Raw genomic sequence first — 16,890 nt, 5'->3', positions numbered from 1 at the left:
TCACAAGTGGACCTTTAATAAAAAGTTTGAGTACCCCTGATCTACAGTATGCCAAAGCATATGTATCTTCAGTCTGGGCCAACATTGTGGACGTAATGGCAATGCCTTACCTAGAACTAGAACTACATTAAAAAAAAGTGATTCCACAAATAAGAAAAACATCTAGGGTTTGCACTGCTTACTCTGGAGAACATTTCAATCAGGAGAGATGTGATGTATGGAATACATGTTTATTATCGGGTCACATTATATAAATGAAACATAATGATGACAGCTATAACAAGTGAAGGAATTGGTGTTTGGCGATTAGGCCCAGGTTTTGTAGGATGTCATTCGGGAAGGGAAAAACCGTTTCCGATGAACCCCCAAAAGGAGTGAAAGTATGGAGTACTGAACGTGATGAAATCTTACCTTGTGGAATGCAGTGGAAGTCTGTGGATGAAATGAGAGGTTAATACATGTGGGGATTTAGACATACTGATGCCTCCTAGGCATCCTTCCTGGACGTACAGGACTTCCCGGACGTACGGGGCATCCCGGACGAACGGGGCATCCCGGACGAACGGGGCATCCCGGACGTACGGGGCAACCTGACTTCGCAGGGACACATTTTATACAGACCCGAAGGTTACAACCTGGACGTACAGGGTTAGACATGCAATACGAAGTGATAGGTCTTCCTGCCTGAACTTGCGCTGAGCTTCATAAATTGTATGTCTTAGAATAGTACATTGTGTGAACTCAGAATGAGTTACAATAATAATAATATTAATAATAATAATAATAATAATAATAATCTTTATTTGTATAGCACCTTTCATACAACAAGTGCGGTCCATCGTGCTTCACATAGACGTTTCACAGAACATCACACAGAACACAGATACCAGTAAAATGCATAAAAACAAACTAAAAATGTCAGAGAGTAGATTTCAGAGTTATACGGTTAATGGTCCGTCCTTACTCAACATGTCACAATATTTGTCAGTCTTTTGAATTGGCAGGGGAATGTTGTTTTGTTACTGTGACTAGTGTTGCATACGCCCACTTCCCAGCCCTCCCATCCCCCTGGTCTCTTTGTAAAAGGTGCAGTATGATTCAGACATGAAGACAGACAATCGTCTCTCCTTCTTACAGGTGAGTGTCATTGTTTAAAATTCAAGACCTTGTTTGAAATGCTTACATCTATAAATGAGCTAATCTGTAGTCACTGTGCTGCTCTTCATAGAATCAGATGGAAAGATGAATCCTGTTAATGTGTGATATTTAATATGTGGCTTTTCCAAGGTTATGATAACTTTATTTTTTAAATTAGAAGTTTTTTGTAAGTTCTTTCTTTGAATATCTTATAATAGATCCTAATCTGTATAACAACATCATTCTAATATTATATATTCACAAATAAAACTGAGATGTAGTCATCAAGAATGCATTTTAATCATAACCAAAGTGTTAAATGGCTCTAATTAACTCTGTACAACATTTATCAGGGTTATTATAATATCATTACATTACATTGCATTGAGCTGACACTTTTATCCAGAGAGACTTACAATAAGTACATTCGACCAGGAAGATACAACCTTGAAGAAATCAGAATCATATAAGTTCATCAGGTTTCATAGAGCCAGACATTTCAAGTGCTGCTCAACTGGCTTTAGATAAGCCAGTCCTTTATTAGTATAGAAGTGCTTTGTTAGTAATTCTATCGAGTCACCGATATCACCTAGCATATGGGCAACATCATCACACTGAATGTATTGTTTTTTATAAGCTTGATTGCAAAATGTAAATGTAAAACAGAGACGTACTAATCTCTGTCTACTCTCTTTTTCTGGATCATAGCAGAGGCATTACACAAAAAGAAAACAGACTTATAAAACTATGATTCTTGCAGACGTGATGTTTCTCAATTGGGTAAAATGATACGAAGGACAAAGGGAATAATGGCGTGTGGGGGCTGGGGGCTGTGAAGATGACTGCCGAAGTGTCCTTCGCCTCACTGAGGGGGGATTTGCAGAGTATTTGGCCCTTTTTACCCTCCAGCAGCCTTTATGACAAGAAGATAGAAAGTAAAGTTGTACTAAAAGTAAGATTTACAAACCTGAACCTAGATATGGGTATCATTTCATGTTTATCCGTTTACTAAATTGTATACATAGTACACGCCAAACTAAAATCAGACTGTTCATTAAGCATCATTTTCCTAACACAGTCCCTGTGGTGTTCATTACAATCTATTACAAGTTAGCTTGGACATCTGCTCCCTGCTCACTTTGCTTGCACTGAGAATTACACACAATTCTGCTCATTCCAGTCATATGTCTTCTGCTGTGTGATCATCTGTAATGAGCAATGCATGAATCCAGACCAGTGAAACTGATTTGCTGGTATGAGCTGAAATGAAACTTTTATAAATATAACACATGCAGGTTTCATTGTCCTCCTTGAGAAAGTGTGACTGGTTCCAATTCAACAGACCTGATAGCTAATGTGGATAATTCCATGCACGTTAAGCTAATCAATAACTTCCCTCTGTCAGAGCATTTCTTGGTTATGTAGACACAGGCAAAAAGGGGAATACATATCGTTCTCCTCATTATATCAACATCTGGGATGAAAATAACATCTGTCTTTTCTTTCTTTTTTTCCCTTTTGTTTTTAGTGAGTCAGGCACAAAGAGTTTACATTTATACAGTCAATACTTTTCCATTTCCCCCCTCCCCTCCCGGTCCTAGCTAGTAAAGTAAAGTAAATACATAGATACATATATAGGTACAAATAAACTAATGTAAAAGATCATATTAAAATTAATAGATAAGGAAATAAAGAATAATAACAATAATACATGTACCCATATACTCACATATGTATACCCACATACATACACGTACGTACAAACAGAAAAAGACAGATTCAAATAGTTCTGAAGAGCCCCTCAGGTTATATTTGATCTTCTCCAAGTTCCGGTACATCATTAGATCTTTGAGCCATAGAGATGCTTTAGGTCAGGGGTACTCAAATACAAATCTTAAAGGTCCAAAACATTTTTTCCAATAAGACAAAGGTCCGTTTATTACGGTCACTCAAACTTTTAAACAATTGCAACAAGATTCTTAACACAAGGTTGCAAAAACGAAAATAATCTGTATGCAGCCGTTTTCATTGTTATTGTGTCTGTGCTTGATCCCTCAGAGTCGCAGTGTAAGAGCTGCAGTTATGAATAAAGGCAGCTGCACCCTCTTTCATTCAGCATTCCCATTATTGCTTTATAAATGTCTTGCCCCCTTGTGCGTCCACTGAGGTTCTTCAGGCCCAACACATCTTCAACAAACTCCCCCTTTGCCTCATCATAAAAACTCACAAACACCAGCAACTGAGCATTGTCAGTGGTGTCAGTGGACTCATCCACAGCTAAGGAAATGCACTGTGCATTTTTTATTCCATCACAAAGCTGATTAATCCACTATCCAGTATTTATGTTGTTCTGGTTGCTGTGGAATCTGAGAGGGGGATTTTCTTAATTTGACCTCAGTTATTTCCTCTTTTTGTTTGCCTTCATTGTCTCCATCACTTCAGTCACGCATTCTTTTATACTTCAGTTATTATCCAGTGGAAAGTCCCTACCTACCGGCCTAGTTCAATCAAAGTGGTTACTTTTTTTTGGCTGGGCAGTGTAGTTTTACACACCATCTTATTTGACTTTCTCAGGACTTAAAAATCAGGAGTTTTTTGGGGGTAGACCCCCACAAAGAAAAATATATATTTACACACGTAAGGTCATCATCAGGTCCCATGTCATGCTTTTCCGGTTATTACCCGTCCCCTTGTGTGTTATGAAGGTTTTTCTGCATGTAAACGGTCTGCAGAGTCAAACCCTCAAAGTACACCCTGTAGCGAGTAAAACTCTAACACAGAAAATACCTCCCCAAAACGCCTCGTTGGTGAAACATCATCATCCAGGCTTACGAAAGCACGTACCCGGAACTAAATGGGCCAATCCGTGGAGCCGTTACGTTACGTCCGCGGAGCCGTTACGTTAAGCCCCCGCTGATGCAGTGCAGGCAGCTCTGCTGATTTCTGCTCCCTGCTGCAGGCTGACAGATGGGATCGCGGCGAAATTCTCTCTGCAGAGATGGTTGTTGCGAATAGGACCATGAATAGAGGATCCATATCTGGTCATTCCTTGTGTAAATCTGGCAGATTTAAGCACAATTGGTAGGGGTTCGATCGCCATGGCGAATAGTAACAGGCTTAGAGGGCAACCCTGGCGAGTACCTCTACCTATTGTAACATATTGAGAATTCATCCCGTTAGTACTCACTGAAGCCTTGGGTGAAGAGTATAACAATGCTATCGAGGACACACATTTGGATCCGAGGCTGAACCTCTTAAGGACCTCAAATAGAAACCCCCACTCCACCCTGTCAAACGCTTTCTCTGCATCCAATGAGACCACCACCTCTGGTGTCTCCTTGGATGCAAGAGAGAGGAGGATGTTGAGAAGGTGACGGATGTTGGAGAAGGAGTATCGTATACACCCATTACCAGACACCCCAAACTAAAACCGTCACATGACATAAGAATCGTGACAGAACCCCCCCCCCCCCTCTCAAGGGACGGATTCAAGACGTCCAAAAAAAATCCAAAATGTCCAAAAGGGTGGGTGGAGGGGGTCCGGAGGACGGGTCCGGGACGACAACCCAGCGGCAAGGCACAGTCCATGATGGGTGTCTCGGGCGGACGACCCGGGGGCAAGGCGGAGTTCCTGGTGGAGTCCTCGGCTGGAGAACTTAGGAGACCGGGCTGGAGGGCGAAGGCCGCTGGGGAACTCAGGAGGCCGGGCACAAGGACGGGCTGGAGCTGGTGGAACCCCTGGCGGGTCAGGTGTAGACGAGACCCTGGACAGAACCTGGGCTGGTGTCAGTGAGACCCACGACGGAGCAAGGGCTGGTGTCGATGGGACCCAAAACAGGACAGGACATGCTGTTGGCAGGAAACTCGGCGGAGCAGGTGTCGGCGGGACCCCCAACGGGACGGGACATGGAGTTGGCAGGACTCCCGGCAGAAGAGTAGTTGGCGGGGCCTCCAACGGCACAGGACACAGGGTTGGCAGGACCCCCGGCAGAAGAGCAGTCGGCGGGACCCCCAACGGGACAGGACACAGGGTTGGCAGGACCCCCGGCAGAAGAGTCGTTGGCGGGACCTGCAACAGGACAGGACATGGAGTTGGCAGGACCCCCGACGAAACAGGTGTCGGCTGGACCTCCAACGGCACAGGAAATAGGGTTGGCGGGACCCCCGGCAGAAGAGTAGTCGGCGGGGTCTCCAATGGCACAGAACATAGGATTGGCTGGACCCCCCGGCAGAAGAGTAGTCGGCGGGATCCCCAACGGGACAGGACATAGGGTTGGCAGGACCCCCAGCGGAACCTCCAACGGGACAGGACATGGAGTAGGGACTTGAGAGGGGACTCGAGAGTTGACTTGAAAGGAGACTTGAGAGGGAACTCGAGAGGTGACTTGAGAGGGGACTCGAGAGGAGACTTGAGAGGGGACTCGAGAGGTGACTTGAGAGGGGACTGGAGAGGGGACTGGAGAGGGGACTGGAGAGGGGACTGGAGAGGGGACTGGAGAGGGGACTGGAGAGGGGACTGGAGAGGGGACTCGAGAGGAGACTTGAAAGCTGACTGGAGAGGGGACTGGAGAGGGGACTGGAGAGGGGACTGGAGAGGAGACTTGAAAGCTGACTGGAGAGGGGACTGGAGAGGGGACTGGAGAGGGGACTGGAGAGGAGACTTGAAACGGTCGGTAAGCCGACAGGACACAGGAAGCTGGCATCGACCGAAAACCCAGTACTGGAGCCGAAACTGGAGTCCGGACCATGGCTACTGGGGCAGTCTGTAGGTGAGTGAAGAATGTATTCATCTGTGCAGTCTGTTGTATCTGCGTAGAGATGTTTTCTTGAAACTCTGCCTGGCTTCCTCCCAGCTCTTTTATTCCCTGGGCGGCTATGCCCAGCTGTTTCTTGTAGTGATAAATCTTCTCGCCTCGTGCTCACAGGGCGGCATGAAGCGTCCTTGGGTCGGCTGGGTCTATCATGGTCAGTTAGTTCTGTTAAGTACTCAGAAACTTAGGATGTAGGACCCAATTGCACGACCCGGGAGACAGAGGTAAAGTATTGGTAAGATACTTTATTTTTCCAAAATACAGCAAGATGAACAAAAAATGGTCACTGTCGAATCTCTAGCTGAGATGACAAAAATTGAGAACAAAATGAAAACGCTCACGCAGTGAGGAACACAACTTTTCAAGAGCACAGAGAGAGCATAGACCTGAGCATGGCAAGAGACAAGACAAACTGACACTGACCACTGGGAGACAGGAGAATTTAAACACAGGATAACAAGACACAGGTGGGGACAATCAGGGGCGGGGCTGACGCTGATGAGCACAGTAGACACACAAGGGAAACAGGTGAACACTATCAGACAATTAGACACACCAGGGAAACTAATGACAGGGAGGAAAACACAAGGAGAAGGACCAGACAATACACAAGGAGGAAAACATGACAGGGAGAATAGAACAGACACACCAAACTAAAACCGTGACATGACATAAGAATCGTGACAGAGAGCCAAACACATATTCCCTTTCCTAAGCTTGTTCCTAAAACGAGAACTAGCAGCAGGACTCCAAAAAAACATTTGACTTCCGTATGACATTAACCTATAATCTAACTAATGTTCCTGAGCAGACAGGGCTCCTATCTCTACAATTGGTCTGACATGTAGAGTAAACAGTCTAGTGTTGTTTGTAGCCAGTATAAAGTTAACCGCACAAACCAGAAATGAAACAAAATATGAATGTCTCGTAGCCAATACAAAGTTAACTGCACAAACCAGAAATGAAAAAACAAAAACAAATGGTTCCTAGAAAGGCTTGTTTCCCCCAGACCGTGCCCCTTTAACACCAGAAGTGGCCACAGTAAACATCACACAACAACAGAGGAAAGCTAATGCACATGCTGGATAACAAAATCCATCCATACCTCACGGTGGATCCATATCAGGATAACTTAATACAAACAGACTCAGGATAAACATTTCAACTTCACCGTTTCCTGAGATGTCCGTTTGTGAATGTTTATTTACCGTGCATTCGGTCCAGAGAAAGTCCGTGCTCCACAGCCTCCCACTACTTGGTGGGACCAATGCGTTGGTTGTAGAAGTCCTGGGCTTTTTGCGGACAGTCAAAGTAGTAATCGTCACACTACACTCTCAACTCGGTGCCGCCATAATCCAGCTTGTGTCGTCTGGCCCATTTTAAGACTGCCTCTTTTTCCTGGAAATGGAGGAATTTGACAATGAAGGCCCGATGCTTCCCCGTGTTGTTGGAGTCTCCCGGTCTGGGACCGAGGGAACGGTGGGCTCGTTCTATCTCCGGAGGACTGCTGAGAACACCGGGACCCGTCACCTCCATTATCAAGTCAGACACAAACTTGGACCGCCTGGACCAGTTTTCGAGGTTGTCCACCCGCTCCTGGAGTATGATGGTTTGGGACTGTAGGGACTGAACAGCGGCTTCCATCACGGTGAGTTTCCCAAAGTTTTCACCCACCACTACTTCGATTTTGTCGAGACGGCTGTTGAACGATGCCACCTGTTGTCCCAGTGAGTTTATCGACCTCTCCAGGGAATCCGTTGATTGTTGTATCAGTCTAGCCATGTCGGATTTGAAACTATCACATTGTTTGCTGAGAAGAGCTTCCGGGTCCCCCTTGGTAACCGGGCAAGCGGCAGCCATGTTAGCTTCTATCTTGTGGTCGCAGCTCTGGTTGTTTGTGTGGTTGCTGTCGATGGCTGTTTCTGTTTCCCTTTAATAATAATAATAAATTATATTTCTATAGCGCTTTTCTTGAACCCAAAGACGGGGATGGAAAGCAAACCGGCTGAGGTGGATCTGAGGGACCGGGGTGGTTGGTAGAGGATGAGGAGGGGGGGTTGTGGGGGGATTTGGTGCTGAGGTAAATCTGTGTGTCGTCAGCGTAACAGTGAAAGTCTAGGTTGTATTGGCGGAGAATCTGACCAAGGGGGAGGATGTAGATGATGAAGAGAAGGGGGCCGAGTACTGAACCTTGGAGAACACCTTGGGTGACTGAAGCTGTGGCAGAGAAGTGGTTGTTGAGGGAGATGAAGTGGGATCTGTCGGAGAGGTAGGACTGGAGCCACCTGAGTGCAGTACCTTCGATACCGATATCCTAGAGTCGGGTAAGCAGGATGGTGTGGCTCACGGTATCGAAGGCTGCACTCAGGTCGAGGAGGATGAGGATGTTGAGGGAACCAGTGTCAGCAGAGGTGAGGAGGTCATTGAGGACTTTGATGATTGCCGTTTCTGTGCTGTGGTGAGGACGAAAACCAGACCGAAGGGGTTCAAAAAGCTGGTTGGTTTGGAGATGGCGGTGGAGTTGTTTGGAGATGATGCGTTCTATTGTTTTTGAGAGAAAGAGGAGGTTGGAGATGGGTCGGTAATTACTGAGGGAGGAGGGATCCAGACCGGGTTTCTAGAGGATGGGAGTGACAGCAGCAGTTTTGAAGGCAGAGGGAACGGTTCCTTGGAACAGGGAGGAGTTGAAAAGGTTGACAATGTAGGGGCAGAGGACGGGGAGGCAGGACTTCAGAAGAGGGGTGGGTAGAGGGTCAAGCGAGCAGGTTGTGGGTTTGGAGGAGCTGATCAGTTTGAGCATTTCAGGGGGGGTAACCAGAGTGAACTGGGAGAGGCGGCCGTGGGGAGGAGGGCTCGGGAGGTCCAGGGAGATGGGGGGAGAAATTGTGGCGGTGGATTTTGGAGGAGATGTTTGTGTCTCAGATGCAGCGGATAGGGAGAGATTAATGGCAGTGATTTTGTCAGAGAAAAACTGGAGGAATGAACTGCATGTGGAAGTGGAGGAAGGGAGGGTGTCAGCACGGGGTTTGAGGAGCTTGTTGACGGTGGAGAAGAGGGTCCTGGGGTTATGGGAGGGGTCGGTAAAGATGGTGGAGAGGTAAGCAGTTTTTGCGGCATTGAGGGCGTCTCTGTAGGTAGTGAGATGGAGTTTGTAGGATTCATGGTGAACTGTGAGGGATGATTTCATGGTTAGGCGTTCAAGCTGGCGGCCGGTTTGCTTCAGCTTACGGAGTGATGGGGTGAACCAGGGTGAGGAGGTTTTAAAAGTGACATTTTTCCTTTTGAGGGGGGCCAGGCTGTTGAGGGAGGCGAGTAGGGTGGAATTAAGGTGGTTGAGTTGTTCATCGGGTGAGCTGAGGTTCGAGTCCAGGGGGAGAGTAGAGGATAGCAGGTCGGAGAGGTGCTGGGGATCGACAGAGCATAAATTAAGGAAGGTGATGTTCCTGGATGGGGGGGGGGCGGCGGACGGGGGAGGCGGTTGTGAACTGTATGAGTTTGTGTTCAGAGAGGGGAAAGGGGCAGGGGTGGAGGTCGAGTACTGGGAGATTGGTGGAGCAGAAAAGGTCAAGGATGTGTCCTTTATCGTGGGTGGGGAAGGTGACAAGGTCAAGGATGTGTCCTTTATCATGGGCGGGGAAGGTGACATGTTGTGTAAATGAGAAATTGTCCAGAAGGGAGGAAAATTCAGAAGCGTGTTTGCAGGTGGTGGAGTCCATGTGGATGTTGAGGTCGCCGAGGAGTAACAGACGTGGGGAGAGGGATGAAGCAATGGTTAGGAGTTCAGTGAGATCAGAGAGGAAGGAGGGGTGTGGTTTGGGGATGCAGTACATGAGGATAACTGTCAGTGAGGGAGGGGTTTTGAAGGCGAGGTATTTGAAGGATGGTACTGAGGGGAGGGTGAGTTCTGTAGTCCGGATGTTCTGGTTTTAGATGACAGCCAGCCCACCACCACGGCGTGAGGGGCGGGGTTTAGTGATGTAATTAAAACCACGGGGGGATTTTTGATTGAGGGAGAAGAAGTCATTGGGGTGTTGCCAGGTTTCAGGGAGCAGAAGGAAGTCAATGGATTTGTCCAGAATTATTTCGTGGAGGATGTGGGCTTTATTGTTAAGTGACCGGATATTGACGAGGGCAAAATTGGTCAAGTGGGGGGTTGGAGGGGTGGTGGCAGGCTGGAGAGGTATGAGGTTGGCCAGGTTAGCAGCGCGGGGGTGGGCACAAGAGGGGGGGGTAGTGGAGCAGAGGAGGGGGGCTTGATGGTGGGGAGAAATGGCTTGTTATATGTGTTGGGAGGCAGAGGGGAGTGGGATCCGCTCCAGGTATTTCATGCAGCTGGGAGTGAAGGTGAGCGGGGGAGAGAGGAGCAGTAGGAGTTGCATTCTGATGGTGCGTCAGGTGTGCGACAGTGCGTTGGGTAGAGCAGATGGATGCTATGGATTGTCCGTGCTGAAGGTAAACAAAACTGCAGCGGGTGCTTCGGTGAATGTAGCGTGGTCGACGAAGGAGTCCAAGATGTCTGATGACTGAGATGGAAGACGGGGTGGAGGAGTTGGTGAATGACAGAAGCTGTGAGATGGAGTATTTCAGCGTGATGACAGGCGGGAATGCTGGGAGCAGTGTGTTAGCAGCGATAGCAGCTAGCGGGCTAAGTGCACAGAGGTGGAGCATTGTTGTGGAGACGAGGAAGATCCACGACATGGCAGGAGGACGTGAACAGCGGGACGGGACAGATGCACCCCAGAGATGAAGGCAGGAGGCAGAGAGAGACCACAGTTGTTGCGTGGGATGGAGACAGACAAGTAGGCGATGTAGCAGATAGCATCAGCCACCCGGCACTTTGATGGCTGAGTGAGGGCAGCCGGCAACGGCAGTCAGCAACGGAGGCAGAAGTCTAAAATAAGTTAAAATTAAAAACAATGTGCAGTGCAGCAAAGATGTGCTATGCAGGGCAGTAAGTTTTGCAAGAACGAATGGTAGCTCAGGGTGATAGAGGGTAACAGAGGCGGAGAAGTGGCGAACAGTCAACGCCAGCGTCCTCTCCGGCGAGAAAGAAAAAAGTGTTTTAGTCATTTAGTCTTTAGTCTTTAGTCATTTAGTCATTTAGTCTTTAGTCATTTAGTCTTTAGTCATTTATTCTTTAGTCATTTAGTCTTTAGTCATTTAGTCTTTAGTCATTTAGTCTTTAGTCATTTATTCTTTAGTCATTACTTCATAGTTCCCTTAAATATGAGAGTGGTTTGAATCGGTTATCAAATCGGCTTTGAAAGTTATTTGAAAGGTAAAGAAAAGCTTGTCAGCAGCCCTCACACACACGTCTGCTCACTCCCTCATCAAACCGGAAGTCTCCAGTCTTTTTTACCCTGATTCATGCATTCATCACATCACGAGTTGACTACTGCAATAGCATCCTCTACGGCAGGGGTGGGAAATTATTTTTTCCATGGGGCCACATGAGAAACAAAAAATATTGTGGAGGGCCGGGCCAAAAGGCTGAACTCAATTCTGCATAATATTAATTGTATTTCTTTATAAAAAGCAGTAAATAGCATTGTTTTGACAAGCTGGTAAGAGTATATGTTATAGTTGAGCAATGAAAAAGTGAGGTTGCCTTACAAAAAATGTAATTTATTCAATCAAATTTCCCAAAACAATGGTAAACAAAATGTGAACGTTTTTCACCATTTCTGACTCATATTAGTGAACATTTTCAGTCGCATTCACTACAAAACACATTTTGAGTTTCATATACTGTTGGAAAGTGGTGTAAAGGTTCTTAGCATTCTTAAGACATCACAACATTGTCTTTGTGCTCCAAACATTCAGCAAGATACATCATATTGAACTGTCACTGAACATCACTGAACTGTGATTTTGAGAAAAGGCTTCCAAAGAAAGTGTCCCAGTTCACTGCTAGTTGGTTCCTTTACATGCCTACATTTGTAGTCTAACCACCTCATTTGGTGTTTTTAAGTTCTTTGTTCTTGTTCAGTGAGAGAAATCTAGTCTCTGCTGGGCTTTAACGAGTGCATCGAAGTCAGGTTGAATGTCTGAGGTGGAGATGCGAAGCACAGCTGACAGATGATCATCAGTGAGAGAGGATCTATACCTGGATTTCATAAACTTCATCTTTGAAAATGTTTGTTCACATATGTAGGTAGAGCCAAAGAGAACCAACATCTTCTGAGCATGTCTCCTCATGTTTGGAAAGTTCTCCTCCTCGAGAGAAGAGTAGAAATCCAGCAGAGATCCTGACTTAAAGCGCTCTGCCAGTACTGCATCAGACTGCAGGTCAATGAGTTCCAGCTGAACATCACTGGGTGCATTATCCATACTGCAGGTAAAGGGAGAGGAAATCATGAGCATTTCATCCTCCATTGTTCGGAGATCTTCAAATCGCCTTGAAAACTCACCATGCAATGCTCCTAACATGGATGAGTACCTGCGGAGGTGATCAGCTGATGGTGTGACTTCTTTCAGGGTTTGCATGTGAGTGAGAGTGTTGCTCTCCAGTTGGCTTGAAAGAAACTGCATCTTTCTCATGAAAGCCTTCACCAGGCTGTGCATTTCATGAACAAAAAGGCCCTTGCCTTGCAGTTTGGTGTTCAGTTCATTCATCAGTGCAGTCACATCAACAGCAAATGCAAAATCTGCCATCCAGTCCTCGTCTGAGAGCTCTGGGATGTCTTTGCCTTTCTTCTCACAAAACTCTTGAATCTCTGCTTTCAGGTCCCAAACTCTTTTTAGCACTTTGCCCAGGCTGAGCCATCTGACAGCTGTGTGGTAGCCGATGTCACTATGCTCAGTCTCATGCTCCTCCAAAAGTGCAACAAACTGTCTGTGATTCAATGCCCGTGCCCTGATGAACTTTACTATTTTAGTAACAACATCAATAACATGGTGAATTTTTAGCACTGACTTGCACAACACATGTTGGTGTATAATACAAGGCAAAAATACCAATTTCTGATCTGCGTCGATTTCAGTCACTTTATCTTGCATACGTTTCAAAAGTCCAACATTTTTACCTGTAAGATTTGGACAACCGTCTGTTGTGACACCTGCCAGTCTGTCCCATTTCAGTCCCAGCGTGTCCATGCACGCATTTACCTCCGTGAACAGATCGCTCCCTGTCGTCGTCCCTTTCATGGGCCGCATTGTTGCCAGCTCCTCCGTAATCTTGAAGTCCGGCGTTATCCCACGGACAAATACGAGTAACTGCGCTGTGTCGCGGACATCACAGCTCTCGTCCAAAGTCAAGGAGATAAAGTCAAAACTTGCCACTTCATGTTGCAGCTGAAGCTCCAGATTCCCCGCAATGTCCTCGATCCTTCTCGTCACGGTTCGCCTGGACAGCGGGACTTGCTCAAAGGCTTCTTTTTTTTCAGGGCATATTAGTGCTGCAGAGTCCACTAAGCACTCTTTGACAAGCTCCCCCTCTGAGAATGGCTTACTGTGTTTAGCTATTTTGTGGGATATCACGAAGCTGGTCTTGGTTGCTGCATCCTTGGATGTGTGAAGCTTGATAAAAAAGCCTTGCTGCTTTTGCAGCTTAGCTAGCAAAGCGTTCGATGTGCGCGCCCTTTCAGCATCAGTCAAGTTTTTGTATTTCTCCGCGTGTTTCGTCTCGTAATGCCGACTCAAATTGTAGTCCTTGAACACGGCGATCTGCTCCCCGCAAACTAAACACACGGCTTTACCTCCGACTTCAGTAAATAAATACTTAGCAGTCCAATTTTTGTTGAAAACCCTACATTCGGCATCTACCTTTCTTTTTTTAGCATCAGCTGACATTTTTGAGCGCTAAAGTCGTCTTGTGACAATTATCCAATAACGCGCACGTCTTGATTTGACGTATTGCGTCATTATGTACGTGAATAAAAAACAACTTCAAAATAAAAGCATTGCAGCTTTAGTCCATGCATGAGGTAAAATTAGAAAATATGTTTATTTTGTCATTTCCAATTAACCTTACACGGGCCGGTCAGAGTCAACCAAAGGGCCGTATGTGGCCCGGGGGCCATACAGTGCCCAGGTCTGCTCTACGGCATACCATCCAACCTCCTCAATACAATTCAACGTATCCAGAACTCTGCTGCCTGCCTCCTCACCCACACCCTAACCCGAGACCACATCCCTCCCGTCCTCCAGAACCTCCACTGGCCCCCCGTCCGTCAAAGAATCCACTTCAAATTCCTCCTCATTACTCACAAAGCCCTCAACAATCAGCCCCCCCTACCTCACAGACCTGCTGCACCACCACACCCCTTCCCGCTGCCTCCGCTCATCAGAAGCCAACCTCCTATCCATCCCCACCCGCACCAATCACCGGACCTGGGGGGACAGAGCCTTCTCCGTCGCTGCCCCCTCCCTCTGGAACTCACTCCCCCAACCCATCAGAGACTGCACCGACCTCACCACCTTCAAATACTCACAAAAACTCACCTCTTCAATCTGGCTTTTAATGTGTGATTATTTTTGTATTATTTGACTTTAACTTTAACTATATATTTATTTATTTGTTGTTCTTTTCTTTTCACTATATCTGTAAAGAGTCTTTGAGCACCTGTAAAAGCGTTAACAAAATAAATGAATTATTTTTATTATATTATTATTTTTCTTTCTAAACAAACCACAGAGATGGCATTTTAGATTAGGCAACTCCACTAAAACAAGGTCTTTTTAAGTCCACAGACTTTAGTGATTCCTTCATCAAACTAAAATGTACTTAGAGATTAACTAATGAGAAGTAACCATGGAGCAGCAATTGGGTCATAAACACAATTCTGGGTGGTTCGTCAAATCTTTTGCTGTTAATGTACCATACGACAGTGTAGGCAAACTGTGATGAAATGTCTCACTTAATCTGCAAAATCTGACTGAAACAATCATTTCTCACATCTGTATCTATGTGTTTTGACAGGTTTGATTAGACCATGGATAACGGCAGCTTGGAATTGTTCGAAAAGGCTAACACGTCTCTTCAGATTGAACTTCAATCCTGTGCTACATTTAGGAACCAGGCTTCTCGCGTTTTTCTGTATGCCTTCCTCTCTGTTGGCATTGTGTGCACAGTGGTGGGAAACGTTCTGGTGGTCTTGTCCATTGCCTACTTCAAGCAGCTGCAGTCCCCCACAAACTCCTTCGTCATGTCCCTGGCAGTGGCTGACTGCCTTGTTGGCCTGGTAGTGATGCCTTATAGTATGATTCGGACGGTGGAAGGATGCTGGTACTTTGGTGACCTTTTTTGTAAGCTTCACTCTAGCCTTGATGTCATGCTCTGCACTGCCTCCATATTCCATCTCAGTTGCATTGCATATGACCGCTACTACGCTGTCTGCAACCCACTAGTTTACTCTTTCAAAATGTCCTACAGTCGGGTAGCTCTCCTTATTTGTGTATGTTGGGCTGTTCCCATGCTCATCTCCTTTTGCCCCATAATGCTAGATCTTAATGCGGCAGGTGTGGACATCCTGATCCCTGAAGATGTATGCGTGTTCCTGGTCAGTCATATTTATGCTGTCATGGCTTCCTTGGTAGCCTTTTACTTGCCAATGGCTATCATGCTAATGGCTTATTGGAAGATCTTCAAAGCTGCCAAGCAGCAGGCCAGGCAGATCAGCGCCATGGAAAGCCAAATGGCTTCTGGAGTCGGAAAGGATTCAAGCAACAAAAAGAGACTCAGAAACACTATGAAGAGGGAAAGAAAGGCAGCAAAAACGTTGGGTATCATCATGGGAGTATTCCTAATCTTCTGGATGCCCTTCTTTACAGTCAACATTGTGGACCCTTTTATTGAATACAGCACGGAGGTGGTTGTCTGGGATATATTTTTGTGGCTAGGATATATCAACTCCTCTTTAAATCCCTTCCTATATGGTTTCTTCAACCGTTCCTTCCGTAGGGCATTCCTCATGTTCATTGGCTGCAGGGTATGCCTGCCTGGATCCTCCCCTGGGATGGATCTGTCACACACTAGGAAAGACCCAAATGAACGTGTAGATCAACAATGAATTTAAAGAAAGTGTCTGTATATTTTGTTTTGCCTTTTGCAAATCAAGGGCAATATTAAGAGTGCTTCAACTGCAAATGTTTTTCAACTTCTAGAAAAACATGTTTAAAATCAGAATAAATGTAATACAATAACAAATAATAGTGACGTGGGTCTGCCTCCAACCACCCCTAAATAAGGATTGTTTTAAATCACCTGTTTTTATTTCATGTAGAGGAAGTGTGCTCTGTGGTAACAACATTTTGATGTTCTAACTTTTGTTTTGCGTCTGTCACAAAGGATTTTCCTATTTCCACTTCTAAGTATTATAACCTTATTTTTGCAATAAATGTGTTATATTTTTTAATTCAATCAGAAGTTTGAACTGAAGGAACAATTTGAAAAGATCTATCCTCGACCTGCCAGTCACCGTCCACTGTTTATGTCTGGGTCTAGGATATGAAAGGCTCTATCTTGAAGTTGAATCATTCATGTGTGTATTGCGACAATCAAAGCGATGGTATGTAATAAGAAGAGAAGAGAAGCTTTGAATGGAATCAGATAAGTCTAGCCAGGGACGTGCACAGACATTTTGAGGGCCTATTGCTCTAAACTGGAAAAAGGGCCTCCCCCCAAAAAAAATATAAGACCAAAACGATTATTACATTAACTAAAGGCAACTACTTGCATTTGGTGACTTGATTTTGAAAATGAAAACCACGGAATTTTTTAGTTTGCGGTCCATATCTCATTAAACTATCTAGTGTTAGAAACTATGAAAGAAAAAATGGGGACAATTCTGTTCTAATGTAGTTTGACCTTTGTAACTGTTGTGCAGACATTCTGATAAAATAGCAGGGCTTCTAACTCATTACCTTAAATAAAATCACTAATTAATGAAACTAGTTCAATACGAGTTATTCTTATTCTTATCATTCGTTATGAGCGCAGTAA

The 16,890-nt window shown here is 45.5% G+C and overlaps 1 protein-coding gene across 1 annotated transcript; it reads left to right on the top strand.

The window, feature by feature from the left end:
- Window positions 1-14,881: 14,881 nt before the first annotated feature.
- Window positions 14,882-15,958, top strand: LOC307017671 (5-hydroxytryptamine receptor 4-like; the record flags this gene model as incomplete). Its single annotated transcript, XM_079647360.1, has 1 exon — window positions 14,882-15,958. The coding sequence occupies one exon, from the start codon at window positions 14,882-14,884 to the stop codon at window positions 15,956-15,958; it is 1,077 nt and encodes a 358-aa protein (XP_079503486.1).
- Window positions 15,959-16,890: the final 932 nt, after the last annotated feature.

This window comes from Notothenia rossii, assembly GCF_949606895.1.
Source record: "Notothenia rossii genome assembly, chromosome: 9".
Lineage (NCBI taxonomy): Eukaryota > Metazoa > Chordata > Actinopteri > Perciformes > Nototheniidae > Notothenia > Notothenia rossii.
Note: the sequence above shows the minus strand (reverse complement) of the source record. Positions and strands in the feature narration are given on the sequence as shown.